Below are 14,749 nucleotides of genomic sequence, written 5' to 3'. Positions count from 1 at the left end.
TCGTCTCCTGTTTATGAAGTGGATGTTTGCAAAGATAAACCTAAAATGCTAACTAGCAAAATACAGGATGTAAGAAACACAGGTAGCTAACCCAAGTTAAGTCTGAGTAAAGTCTTATTAGGTTCATACAATTTAAGTGCCTGCCCAGTCCTGGAGCACTTTTGGCTTTCTAATGCTCTCGAGCCAAAAGGGCACTCAGCAGATGGATGAAGTCCTTCTTTTCCTACAGTCAAAGTGACGCTTTTACAGCAGCACAGAGGAACAAATGGGGGCATTTTTAAGGTAGATGGAAGAACAGCCGTCCTCTTTCTCTGTATTTGTGCATTTTCTGGATGGTATGTGGACATTTGTGCAGAAACCCTGCGACGGTCACGCAGGTCTCCATTTAAGTGCAAGGTGTCAAAAAATCACATGACCAGTGCCTCAGTTTCATATTATATATACCAGCCATCACATTCTTTCCATCACCCCGGGTCGCTGCCATTGGATATTTCTTTTGAAGAAGTAATGTTGATTTGTAGTTGTATCTCCTTGAAGACTGTGGACACGTAGCAAATATTATAAATATGTTTTCAGTCTTTAGACTTCATTGGACCCTGTGTTTGGTTTCTTACCTTAGGTCAGAGTTGACCAAGAGTTGACATTAAAACTTCAACCTGGATTGAAGTAAGCAGTTCCATTTGGCTGGACGAGCAGATTTTTTTTACATGTAAATATTGACACGGTAGCTTCAGTGGCCTGAGCGTGACAGACCCACTGACCAACAGAGCGGCAGAGGGGAGGCTCGGGAGCAGATGTCTGCTGTGAAGCGCGCACCAGACAGCAGAATGAGGATGATCTGTTGCTGTTAGCATCAGTGCTCCATCAGACTCTCCCTGTCTGTCCTGCACGACTGTACTTCCTGTTTTTCTTCACTTTACATATTCTCTCACATCCTTCTGGGTCTTAGTATTTAAATAATCTTTAATCACATCAACATGGTGCTTTTCATCATCAGTACTTTAACCTCCTAAGACCCGAACTCTTTCATGCCATTTTGATAAATGTAAAAACAAAGAATTATGTGATTTTTTTTTATTTTTTTTATTTTTTTTTTTTTAACCTGATTTTTGTTTCTGAGAAAAATGAGATCCACATATGAGAACATTTCAATACAATAGTGACAGTATAATGTCCTTGTAAGTGGACATCAGGCCCCTGTAGAGCAGAATTTAGTATTTTGGTCTAGACAGCCCAAAATGTGATGTCCACATGTGGACATCCAGGTCCTAGGAGGTTAAAAAAGAGATTTAAAGCAATATTTTTCCTTTTTAAAGTGACTTGTAGTTTGAAATAGAGATGGCACGATACCACTTTTTTATGACCGACACCGATATCATAAATTTGAAATCGGCCAATACTGATATGAATTCAAACTGTTTTTTTAACATCTTGCTGCATTTTGTATAAGTTCAAACTCAAGTTAAAAACAAAACAAAACACTAAAGCTATTCTGTTATACCTGTATGCAAAAAATACACTGCACCCAAAATATTTCATAGTTCAGCAACACTGATCAATCTAATCAGAATCAGAATCAGAATCAGAATACTTTATTGATCCCTGGGGGAAATTATTTTTTGTTACAGTGCTCCATTTTAAACCATAATAAACTTAAGCCTACTCCATCCTCCCTATTCTGGTATTTTAAAGAGTAAGCAACCTAACTAATAGGCTTCTAAAACTCCCAGCAAAAAAATAAAAAATAGGGAACCACCCCCCACCCTCCACCTCATGATGCTTAATCGACATAATCAACTTTAATTTGATGCAGTGTGAAAAAAAAATGCACAGAAATCAATTATTTTTCAAGAATAATTAAATAGATTCAACATCTTTCTTCAACAGAATTGCAGACTGCACAGATGGTACCTTCCCAAAGGAAAAAGTACTATAGCTTACTAGGTTATATTAGACTTAACAATTACTATATACAGTAATGGACTTCTATATATTTTACATCAGATTAAAACTTTGGGTGTCAGATAATTATTCATTAAAAGCTCGACATTTTAAATGAGAATAAGAAAGAAAAGTATGTCTTTGTGCCCCCTTTTCCCTGTTCATGCCCTATCGGCCCCCCTGGCTAAACTTTGCTAGATCCGCCCCTGCACAGCTACCAGCGTCAGCTACGTAGAAAAAGATCCTGGAGTAGAAAGTAATATTAAATAAATTCTAACAACAGCTTATCAAGCTTAAACGTGCTGCTGTTGTTCAGCCGCTGGTTTCCTCTGTCTGGTGCAAAGTGAGCAATAAACAAACAAGAGAGACGGACTCGCGACAGAAAAGCCGATCAGCTGATCATTAATCAGTTTCATGATTGAAGTAGCAGCGGGAGAGGGAGGGGGAGAGAAGAGGTAGTCGCTCCATATTTCGGTTGTTAAGCTTAAAGCTGGAATGCTTTACAAACATTCAGAGATGAACTTACACACTTGCTTCACTTCTCTCTGGGATCACTTTCTCGGAGATGAAATGCCGGATTGGTAGCGAGGCTCAAAATGCTGAACCAGACCACCGACAGGTCTCGCACGCCACAGCCGCTCTATCACCTGATGCACACTGCTCCAACGTGCTACGGTTATGAGCAGAGTTATGCCATGTCGCAAGTTTTGTGAGGTGCTTTTTTGATATTTAATGGATCGGATTACATTTTTTATTTCTCTCCGATATCCGATCCAGTAATTTAGGTCAGTATCGGACCGATACCGATACGTAATATCGGATCGGTCCATCTCTAGTTTGAAATAATTATTTTTACCATATACGTGGATCTCATGGAGCCCCTGTCTTTTTAAAAGCAGTAAACAATTCTTTAGAGCAGTCTGAAGAGTGAGCTTTTGGCTTTGACTGGATTACTTGTATATACACTACCCTCATTATCTGAAACGTATGTATAATAATAGTATCAACATTTGTAATGCTATATACTATATATGATGTAAGCTGGGTTGGTCTCCAGCTGCCCTGCAACCCTAAGCTTTGAAAGCAGTTAAGATTATGGATGAGTAGACATGAAAGAGAAGTGAAATATGTCCATTTAAACACCTTTTTCAGCCTTTTTGTAACAGAGCAGAGGTGGGTGGTGACCTGAAAGAACTGAACAGTACAGGAGGAAAACCAACCGATAGTGTCATTGTATTTTATATTAGTGCCTAATTATCTCCACTTTTTGTTTTCAGTGTGAAAAAGACACACTGTGGGCTGTGGAGGGGAGTTACGTATGAACATTGTGTGGCAGCTTCCAGCACATGGGCAGCTTTGGTCACTGGTGAACTGGCCCTCCCACATGGAGCAGTACCACTGTGTATTTGAGTCTGAAGCCCCACGGCACAATAATAATGTTCCACGTTAAATAATTCATTGTCACGCTCCCTGCTGGCATGTTATATTTGTTAATAATGTTTATGGAGATTGCACTCTCTATGCTAAACATTGACACACCATAATCACTACTGCAAATACTGAAGAAGAGGAAAACGATAAGCAACATATTTCTGACTTTAGTCCTTTCAGAATAAAAATATCCTGACAGTTCTGACTCAGACTGAAGGCAGCTGCTGCGTAACAGATGATTTAACTCTAACTGTGACTGAGGGGTTTTAATCGGCCTTCAGTAATGGAATATTTCCTCAAAAACAACTATTTTATAATTTTATTTACTGAAATAAATTATTATTTTTGATAGCAAGGATGTTCACTTAAAGGGAGAAGTAATAGTTAGCATCAGTGCAACAGTATCCTAACGTGAAGTCTCAATCTCCAAAAAAGGTTAATGCTTTATTTCCTGTTGGCATCTGTAATCTGATCTAATGACAAGACATTATTCAACTGATTTCACAGGCTGAGTATTTCTACAGTGAGTTGACCCATCTTGTAAAGGTACTCCAAGCTCAGTGTACGGGGTGGGGCTCACACAGATTTCCCCGCTTGGCGTGGGATGTCTACAGATGCTGTCTGTATGCGCTGTGGAATACTGTGCTCCTCTCTGAACTGCAGACTCAGTTTACACAGTATGAGTAGTGTGGAGTAGCAGCTCTGAGCTAGTGGGTGAAGCTGCTCGAGCCCACACAAACCCTCCCACTCACCGCAGAGGATGGCACGCACCAGCAGCCGGAGGGACACCACACAAGAATGAACGCTGACGTAACGCACTAGCAGTGGAAAGGATCGGAAAGTGGTCTGTCTGCTTACAATTCCACTTCTCCTTCTTTGTGTTTGTGTGTGTTGATGTAAAAACAGTGCAGGATTGTGTGAAGATATTTGCTTCTTTTTCTTCTCACCTCTCCATTTGTACCCAGATAGTGGCAATTAAGTTAGCAGCTGCAGATATGGTGTGTATACGGCAGATATAGAGTACCATATGCACTACAGTATACTGTCTTCCATCCTCCTTAGTTCTAGAAGGAAGTCTGGCCACTCAGCAACCATCGGGAAACGCCGGGCACTTCTTTGGGCAGTTATTGCTAAGCATGATCTAAAATATACTTTTATATTTTAATGGACAGCTGCACAAACAACCAGTAAATAGTAGAGCATTGAGATAAATCTGATTATTGTTTCATAAATCCAGGCTCATCAATACATTTTACTTTCAAATATCAAACCTAGCTTTGTACTGTTACCTCATCAAAATGTATTTTTCGGTAGATTGTTGGTTTGGGCTGACCTTCAGTGAGTGATGTTTTTATGACCTACTCTCACTCACATTTACACCTCGGTGTTGCCTAGAGGTTCCCGTAACTGCCCTGCTTATCTCGGTGTCTGGACCGGAAGCTGTCTTATCTCATCACTGGGCTCCAGTTTCCAGTCATGATGCAGCTCTGTATGTCTGCAGATTTTATGATAACTCGAGTGAGTGAGACAGGATGTTGTCCTCTGTGGATGATGAGTCACTGCTCAAGGATACTTTAGCATCCTGGTGAAAATTCGAGGCAGTCTGAAAAGTACCACCCACCAAGAACCAAATGGTGGAAAATTGAACCTTTTCTTCAGAAAAATAGGTCAGACAACTCAAAAAAATATTTTTAAAAAATGTCCGTCCTTTCAGTTTCTGTTGCACAGTAAAATCAAATCTAAAATAAAGTTTTGCACATTTTCACATCTTTACGATTAACCCTTTTTACTTATTCTTTAAATTCAAACTGGACATGAACCTTACAGGCTATGGTTGTCTCATATTTTGCCCTCCAACAGGTGCGGTTTTCACCCATGTTTGTGGTCCTCGGAGGAACCTGAAAGGACTTTAGATATAATCTGAGAATAGACGCATTTTGATGTCAACTTTTGGTTTTGGACTGTGCATTTCGAAGCTTCAACATTAGCAATTTAGCCACTGCATGTTAATTTTTTATGCAGGATTTACCATATATTGTTCATCAAAGTTATCTGCTAATGTTAGCAAGCTGCATCCAACACACATATGCACATATCAGCTAATTCGTGACTAAAGCAAGAGCTTTGTGGATGGTCTGTGTCACACAGCAAGCCATAGTTTTAGTCAGATAAAGCGTAATCTTTAATGTAACTAAAAGGATACAAATGAATAAGTTATAAAAGTATTCACCCCCTGTATATTTGTTATTACGTTGTTATAAAGAGGGAGATTATCCGTAGCGGTCAGAGGAGTTTTTGTAGCAGGCTTCAGTCCGTAACTTTTGACCAAGGAACTGAGATGCAAAGAAAAGCACAGTCATCCACAGTAATCCACACATTACCAAGTATTATTTATTTTATTTTTTTGATAAAGACAAGTTGGCAAGCTACGAGTGCCAGTTTGTTGTTTTTCAAAGTTAAGCTGGAATTTTAATTCCAGTGTATATCAAATAATTTAAAGTCCGTGTTCCTAAAATGGACTTTGGAAGTTTGGCCCACAGTTAATTCCTTAGATTTTTAATGCTTTTCTATGTTTGTTTATAGGAAATCCTTTGTTCTTTGTTCATATTGGGGGATGTTTTTAGGTCCCTTTCTTTCTAATAAACACACAAACCAGCACCTCATGTTCACCTGCTCCCAGACTTTTTTCATTTCGCCTCCTCAGTGAAATCCCTCCCCCATCTAATTGATATTCATACAGAGTGTGTGTGTGTGTGTGTGTGTGTGTGTGTGTGTGTAATGGTTCTGAATGGGATGAGGTACAAAAGGGGCAGAAATATGAAAAGGCGAGAGAGATGGGGGAAGGGACGTGTGGGGTAATTTATGAGGTATTTTAGTAGGAGGAGGTTTTACACACACACACACACACACACACACACACACACACACACACACAACATTTCCACAGAATCAATATTCAAACACAGGAAGACTTGTAAATGCGATGAAGCACATTTATAAATTTATACCTGCTTCAATTTTTATATGTTTTGTATTTTATATATTATTTTTTACACGTTATTACGTCACATCTCCATGTAATGATTATGATTATTATTTTTTCTTGTTTACTAGTATTTTCTCAATTTATTGTGCAGTCTCTAAATGTCTGTCCAAAGCTTCCAAAAATGACTTATAAAACCCATAAACAGCTAGAAATGTATGAAATTAAGAGTTAAGACGCTAAAGAGTGTGATATTTCTATTAAAAATATTTAAAATTGTTACTATTTAATTTTCTGGTGGTTGAATACTAAATTGGTATACTAATGACTTTTTCATTTTCAATGCTTTAGGTTCATAGTTTCGTTTATTTATGTACAACGTCATTGATATCCTACACTGCACAGATTTTCAACCACGCTTTTATTGTGAAAAGTGGATTAGAGATCAATAATTATTTTTATTACAAATAGAGAAATCGACCCCACTTTCATAAAGCTATTTTAATGTCCGCTTGACATAAACTTTTAGATTTAGATTTATGAGTGCAATCTCCATAAACATTTTAGATTTTTGCTTAAATAAAATTTGCATAGCGGTGCAGACCAAGTGATCTGCATGAAAACGATATATTCTCAGAGATTTTACGTTTATGTTGGTACTCCCCAGGTGCTAATTAGAGATGTCGATTCACTGATTGATGTGTTAATTAAACTACATAATGGCCTTATTATCATAATAGGTTGTGTGTTTTTAATGCCTTTGTGATTATGAAGTGTCATTTTGTAGCTTAATTGCCTTTTGTTTTCAGTAGTAAATGTTCTATTTGCACATTTGCCTCTGATCTACGTGTACTCTGGGCTAATTATACATTTTTGGTATGTTAATGAATAATCCTTTCGCATTAAGACATAAAAGGTCTTAATTTTCTCCCCCGTCTCCCTCTGTGTTCCCCCTCATTTCCTGTCCATCCAGGAGGGCCAGCAACTGATCCAGGAGAAGCCGGAGCTCAGCCCGGTGGTGCGGAAGAAGCTGGAGGAGATCAGGGAGTGCTGGCAGGATCTGGAGAGCACCACTCAGGCAAAAGCCCGCCAGCTTTTTGAAGCCAACAAGGCCGACCTGCTGGTGCAGAGTTACGAAAGCCTCGACCAGAGACTGGGCCAGCTCGAGGGTCAACTGGCCTACGTCGACCAGGGACAGGACCTCACCACCGTCAACAAGCAGCTCAAAAAACTGCATGTACGTAACATTCAAGTGGTTTTTGGCACATTGCTGCAGCCATTTCACCCACAGATGCGTTCCTCTAACCTCTGAAGTGGCTTAAGTTATGATTTCTTTGTACAAAGATGCTTTTTCTGTTTCATCTGTCAGGTAGTGAGTTCTTGGTTTCCAGAGTTTAGACTTTTATTGAATTTTAACCTGATAATAATAAATATTTAACTGTAAATGAACTGAAAATCAAATTAACTGAGGTTTATCCTTATATAACTGTATTCTTGGGTGGATTTTTTGGGGAGTTTTGGGGTTTTTTCTTAGTTTTTCCGTAGTTTTAGCCCAGTTTTGCCCTAAACTGTTAACGTAATTCTGCATCTTTGCTTCCTTGCATGTTGAACCATCTCAGAGTGAATCACTGTTTACGTTATTGTCGCTACACAGAGATGGCCTCAGCTCATTAATATTCAAACAAAACCTCATGTTTGAAAATGACTAACAGCAACATTTCTCGCTGCGCCTGCACAGCTTTCTGTTTGCTTTCCATCTCATTTTAGCAAAGTCAGCTTCTCATAAGTTCGCGCCAGCATTAATCTTTAATTTGCGCTGATGGTTTTTGGACACAACGTAAGCCGTCAGTGTTCGTGCAAACCAGGTGAGCTTTAACACAAGTCTCATCCCAAGATCATTTTACAAATACAGACGGTGACAAGTTTTTAATATTTTCACATATAGTTGCCAGTATCATGCTGATTGTTCTGCCTGGTTAAAGGCTGATTGTTTGTGACTTATTGGACTCAATCTGTGTTTGTCGCGTATTTGGTTATTTTGTTATAATTTATTTATGGCACACACTAGCATTAAGGTCATAATTAATCTTCATTTATCTTAATTTTAAACACTAGACATCTGGTTCATGTATAATTCTATCAGAGTGAGAGATAAGCCCTCTGTAGTGGGAAAACTGATGTTTTATTGAGTAAAAATAGTAATCTGTGCTTATTCATAAACATGGCATCTGTGAGTGGATGCAGCTAGTGCTTATTTATTTGTAAGCACAATATACTCTAACTTTAGTAAGTTTCAATGTTCAGTTGACCCCTGTTACGTTTATTAGTACTAGTATCACTGTAGCTGTTTACTCCAGGTATTTTTAAATATTTGAAGAACGGTGTAGCACATCTTTTTCATAAGGCAAGTCAGAAAGGCAAACAGATCCAGTGTTGCAGCAGACGTCCACACACGGTTTGCCATGAAGAAAGTGAAATTACTCTGGTCATGTGTTGCTGTGTGAGAAGTGAGTTGCAGGACAGAGAAACTAGCCTCAAAGCATCAGCTTTTAATGCTGTTGATGCAAAAGCTAAAGTCCAGAAGAATCCAAAATAAAGAGCAGGCTTTAAATGTCCAGAAAACATTAGAATTTCAGGAATATTAGAAGTTCAGGAACATGGAACAAGGGTACAGATCTCTTAATCGGAGCTGACTCTGGTCTTCTCACCATTCTCGTCCTTTTAGATCTGAGCTCAGCCTTTGACACCATTTCTCACTCTGTCCTTCTAAGCAGACTTTCCTCTCTCGGCATCTCTGACACACCCCTCGCCTGGTTTCAATCATATCTCCTCGACCGTTCCCAGTTTAATCAACTAAGATCATTCCGCTCTCGTCTATTCCCCGTCACCTCTGGTGTACCCCAAGGCTCAGTTTTAGGCCCTCTTCTCTTTATAATATACATCCTCCCTCTAGGTACCATCTTCCGCAAATTTGATCTTCAGTTTCACTGTTTTGCTGATGACACCCAGTTATATCTCTCTTGCAAACCTGATTCCTCCCTCCCACCTTCTTCCCTTACAGAATGTCTATCCGAGTTAAAATCCTGGTTTACCTCTAATTTTCTAAAGCTCAATGAGGATAAAACTGAGATCCTCCTTATTGGCACCAAATCCAACCTTTTGAAGGCAAACCATTTCTCACTCACCATCGATAACTCCACAGTTCTCCCTTCTCCTCAGGTTAAGAGCCTTGGTGTCATCCTAGACAGTTCACTTTCTTATAAATCACACATCAATAACCTCACCCGTTCTGCCTACTTCCATCTACGTAACATTAACAGATTGCTTCCTTCTCTTTCCACCCAGTCTACGTCCATTCTTGCCCACAGTCTTGTTACCTCCCGTATTGACTACTGCAATTCTCTTCTGCATGGTCTCCCCCAAAAATCCCTCCATAAGCTTCAACTGGTTCAGAACTCTGCTGCTCGCATTATCACCAGAACCCCTCCTACCAGCACATCACCCCTGTTCTTCAGGAACTTCACTGACTCCCTGTGAAATTCCGGATAATTTTCAAACTTCTTCTGCTCACCTTCAAGGCCATTCATAACCTCGCTCCTTCTTACCTTTCTGACCTGTTAACCACCACTTGTTCTGCCCGTTCACTTCGTTCTTCTTCTTCTGTCCAGCTTACTGTACCTTCCTTCCGCCTCACCACCATGGGAAGCAGAGCTTTCAGCTGCTCTGCTCCCAGGTTGTGGAATTCTCTGCCCCCTGAAATAAGAAATATTGGTTCTCTCCCCCAGTTTAAATCCCAACTCAAAACTCATCTGTTCAAATCTGCATATTCACTGTGAATCCACTGTTTGTTCATTTTATCTTGTGCTTTATTTTATTGTTCTTATTCTGCCATTGTTTTACTAAGTGTTTTATCCTATTGTAAAGTGTCCTTGGGTGACTTGAAAGGTGCTCATAAATAAAATTTATTATTATTATTATTATTATTACAGCAATGAGGGACCACTCGACAAAGCACAAGAGGAGACTCAAACAGTACACAGTACATAATACAATACATAGAATACAATACAATACACTGAAGGGCGATTTGGCCAGAGTGGAGACACCTGTGTGGAGTGGAGACACACCATCATAATCAGTATTTATTGGAGCTTAATACTGGGAACAAGAGACGTGAGACTACCAAAATAAAACAGGTTGAGCACAGGCATGACACAGGGCAAAGCTGTACGCAAAAAATAAACAACCTAAGCATCGCCACGAGGATCATTAATAATAAACAAAACCCAAGAAACCAAAACGCTTGGTCAATGAACCAGGACCCAGGTGATATTTGGAACATCGCAAATAAATAGATTTGTGCAAGTCAGACAGTTTACGGGTCTCTGTTACAGCACTGGACTCATTTTTATTCACATTTGTGGACTGGTCGATAGATCTAGTAAAAAAAAAATGCCTGTTGCATGCATGACAGTTTGCATAGAGAACAAATTGCTGAACGTTCATCAGATCAAGGTTAAAGCTTTGCATGTGTCCTCCTTTATCTTACACTGGGCCTGGGTGAAGCGCCTCTGTTCATCTAGTCACTGAAGAAAAACTGTTGTAGCTCCTTTCCCCTCCCTTTAGGATAGGAACTGCAAATGGGGTCAGCAACCTGTTAACCATATTAGAGATATTCCCTCATACAAAACCAAGAGTGAAAGAAAACTGAGTGTTTAGAAAAGTCTGGAGCCTGAGCTTCTTAAATAGCTGGGTTACTAGTTTGATGAATATGCATTTCTTTCTTTTTTTGGTCTGTCACCTCAATAAAAGAATCCAAATTTGGGCACACTTGCATTACATCTGCCAGTCAACGTGTGATCTTGGGATGTAACTTGCAATTTGCCCTCCAGCCGTGGTGGTTTGGGCAAGGCGGGAACTCGTTTATACAGCAGGTTCGACCCGGGCTGACGCACAGATTCATCCATTCATTGCTTCATCATTTCACCAGACATCTCTCGCTCTCCTCTCCCACAGCATGCCGCTTACAGCTTCCTTTAACAGGCCGCCATTAGCACTGCTTTACCACATCATCATAACTCCACTACCCAGCATCCATCCTGGCAAGGGGTACAGTAACCTTCACTACACTTCATGTCTGTTAACCACCTGTTCTTGTGCTGTTTTGGGTTATCCTCAGTCTCATCTTATCCATCTGTTGCTTAATACATATAAATCTACTGAATTTATTACAGTTTTTAAAAAGATGTTTTATAAACTTTGACGTGGTAAGTTAAAAAGTTAAATAAAATCAGTATTACAGGGAATAAAACAACTACATTAAAGTGAAAAAAACTAAAATCATGTAAACTTTGTTTCCTGCCACACTCTTTTCATCTCACTCATGTCATTTTTATCTTCTCTCACATGATGACATGTTTCTTCCATCCAGTTTCTCTTGTCTCCTCTCTCCTGCCTCAGTTACATTCTTCTGCCCGGTAACTACACTCACCCTCTCCTCTTCCTCCTCCTCAGACCCTGGAGACCCAGATGGAGGAATGGTATAAGGAGGTAGGGCAGCTTCAGGTGCAGGCATCCTCCATCCCGCAGCAGACGCAGGTCAAGGAGACGGTTGCAGAGCGACAGGCCGCCGTGGAGGCCAGGATGGTGCGTTTGATCGAGCCGCTGAAGGAGAGGCGACGCATCCTGCTGGCGTCCAAGGAAGTTCATCAAGTTGGGCGAGACCTGGAGGATGAGATTGTGAGCTGACAACACAACCAGATTCACACTCACTACACAAAACACAGGAGTCGTGTTATTGCATGTTCTAATTTTGTTATTGTTACTTTTTTATCTATTTGTAATTGAGGTTAAATATACCAGGCTTCTCTTTAATCTGTACATGAGGTGTGGACATGCATGTTCACATATTCATACATGTACAAATATTCATTTCTTTTCGTCATACCATTGCGGTTGAAGTTGTGGGTCCAGGAACGCCTTCCGATGGCCATGTCTCAGGAGCACGGCTCTACTCTGCAGGCTGTGCAGCAGCTAATGAAGAAGAACCAGGTAAGAAAACCTGAATAGCTGCTAATTAAACTGCAGCCTTAGCCTGAAACCTTAACAGAGGTCCCGTTCCTCTTCACGATAGACCACCTGCACCCTAAAGCTTTAAACGCAGAGCTCAAGTCACTAAATAACTGATGACTTGTGATAAAGATAATGTCCAGCCTCTGAGTTCTGATCCATCCGTTTACACTCTCAACATCTAAATAGCTCTTTCTGCCTGTGCTGTAGAATCTTCAGAGGGAGCTGCAGAGCCACAGGAGCAGAATTGATGATGTCCTGGAGAGGGCGGGGATCATTGGCTCCATACGCAGCCCTGAGGCAGACTGCATCAGGGCAGGTCACGACCAGCTGTCCCAGCTGTGGGCTCTGCTTTGGGCCGAGACTGAGAGGAGGCAGCTGGTCCTGGATGCCATGTACCAGGCCCAGCAGTACTACTTCGATACAGCCGAGGTCGAGGCCTGGCTGAGTGAGCAGGAGTTGCACATGATGAATGAGGAGAAGGGAAAGGTAAAATTATTTGTCTGAAATATTTATCATTGAAGTAAAAAAAAAAACTCTTTAAAATCACAGGAGCCGTCTTACACACACAGTTCTCTGCAGAATATGCGATTGTCATCTGAATATGTGATACTGTGTTTGTTGGACTCTAATGTGAGCAGGATTTTTTACATGCAGTTTTATTCTGTGTGTGTATACTGAAATTAAAGTGTCATTTCTCGTGTGTTCTTCCTCCTCCTGCCAGGATGAGCAGAGCACGCTGCAGCTGCTGAAGAAGCATTTGGTCCTAGAACAGACCATCGAAGACTACGCTGAGACCATCGGCCTGCTTTCACAGCAGTGCCGGCAGCTGCTGGAGATGGGACATCCAGACTGGTGAGCAGTTAAACACATGCACAAAATCTGACAGAAATTTCTGTCACAACATCTTAAATACAGAAAAGCACCGAATCTCTGGATTATAAAAGGTTTTTCATCATTCACTTCAGTTGTATTTTTATAGCAGTATTTCACAACAAGAGCTTTGTGTTATGAGGTAAAGAAACCTGAGAAAGAAAACCAACCTTAAAACGATCGTCTCTGTTGAAGGGGAGAAAGATTTCTGTTATAACAGGAAGGAGGAGGCTCGGGGGCAGTCGTCTGCTGCCACCGTGTGGAGGTGTGAGAGGAAAGCAGAGAAAAGACAGACACAATCAGCAAAAAGTAGACGTTAATGACTTGCAGTAATGGAATAAAACCACGTGGGGAAAGAAAAAGAGGAGAGTGGGGAAGCACTAACTGATGGCGAGATCCTGATCCATAAATAATCCGAAAGGAAAGTTTAAATCCTAATCCTGAAAGTAGAAGCGATGTCTGTCTCTCGAGCTGGGGGAGCAGTTACTGCTACACTCCTCCTAGCTTTTTTTTTTTTGTGCCTTACCTTACACTCTTCCTCCTCTCTTCCACAGCGAACAGATCAGCAAGCGTCAGTCACAGATAGACCGTCTGTACGTGTCTCTGAAGGACCTGGTGGAGGAGAGGAAGAGCCGTCTGGAGCAGCAGTACTGGCTGTACCAGCTCAACAGGGAGGTGGATGAGTTGGAGCAGTGGATCGCTCAGAGGGAGGTGGTCGCCAGCTCGCCTGAACTGGGTCAAGACTATGAGCATGTCACAGTAAGTGTGTCGACAGATGGCCTCTGCACATGAATAATAGATTCAGGTAACAGATTTTATTACCTGAAATTTAAATATTACAAGTAAAATCTCAAAAGGGGTTTCATTTGATTGTAATGTCTAATTATGTTCTTTATTTGACTTGAATGAATGAATGAATGAATGAATGAATGAATACATTAAAATTAGCAGACCGATTTGCTGCAGTAAATAAAACATGCCACACTTCCAGGTCCTACAGGAGAAGTTTACAGAGTTTGCGTCAGAAACGGGCAGCGTGGGCCAGGAGCGAGTGACAGCCGTCAATCAGATGGTGGATGAGCTCATCGACTACGGCCACTCAGAAGCAGCCACCATCGCCGAATGGAAGGACGGAGTGAACGAAGCCTGGGCCGACCTGCTGGAGCTCATGGAGACCCGCGGTCAGATGCTCGCTGCTTCACACCAGCTGCACAAATTCTTCTTCGACTGCAGAGAGGTAAGAGGAGCAAAGCCAAGACGGGCCACAAATTAAACCAAAGGACACACACACACACATATAATGCCGGATATGATAAAGAGCAGATTCATTTAATTTAATTTCACACTTTTATCTTCTTTTATGTCGGGTCACCACAGTGTACATTGGCCTTCGTGATGAGAACAGCTTGAAAAAGAAAGAAAATAGGAAAAATGTAAATCAGGTGCCGATAG

The 14,749-nt window shown here is 40.8% G+C and overlaps 1 protein-coding gene across 9 annotated transcripts in view; it reads left to right on the top strand.

Annotated features, from left to right (window-relative positions):
• The window catches only part of sptbn4b (spectrin, beta, non-erythrocytic 4b), a gene marked incomplete at its 5' end in the record, with an annotated part of 119,655 nt that overhangs the window by 85,362 nt on the left and 19,544 nt on the right, over window positions 1–14,749 (top strand). For all 9 annotated transcript variants that reach the window (XM_082503899.1, XM_082503896.1, XM_082503895.1 and 6 more), the window contains 7 exons: window positions 7,329–7,592; window positions 11,870–12,094; window positions 12,317–12,406; window positions 12,635–12,913; window positions 13,149–13,279; window positions 13,852–14,056; window positions 14,289–14,534. In XM_082503899.1, coding sequence (XP_082360025.1) covers window positions 7,329–7,592; window positions 11,870–12,094; window positions 12,317–12,406; window positions 12,635–12,913; window positions 13,149–13,279; window positions 13,852–14,056; window positions 14,289–14,534 — 1,440 coding nt within the window. The remainder of the gene's footprint in view (window positions 1–7,328; window positions 7,593–11,869; window positions 12,095–12,316; window positions 12,407–12,634; window positions 12,914–13,148; window positions 13,280–13,851; window positions 14,057–14,288; window positions 14,535–14,749) is intronic.

Source organism: Aulonocara stuartgranti (assembly GCF_965226115.1).
Source record: "Aulonocara stuartgranti genome assembly, chromosome: 14".
Classification (NCBI taxonomy): domain Eukaryota; kingdom Metazoa; phylum Chordata; class Actinopteri; order Cichliformes; family Cichlidae; genus Aulonocara; species Aulonocara stuartgranti.
Note: the sequence above shows the minus strand (reverse complement) of the source record. Positions and strands in the feature narration are given on the sequence as shown.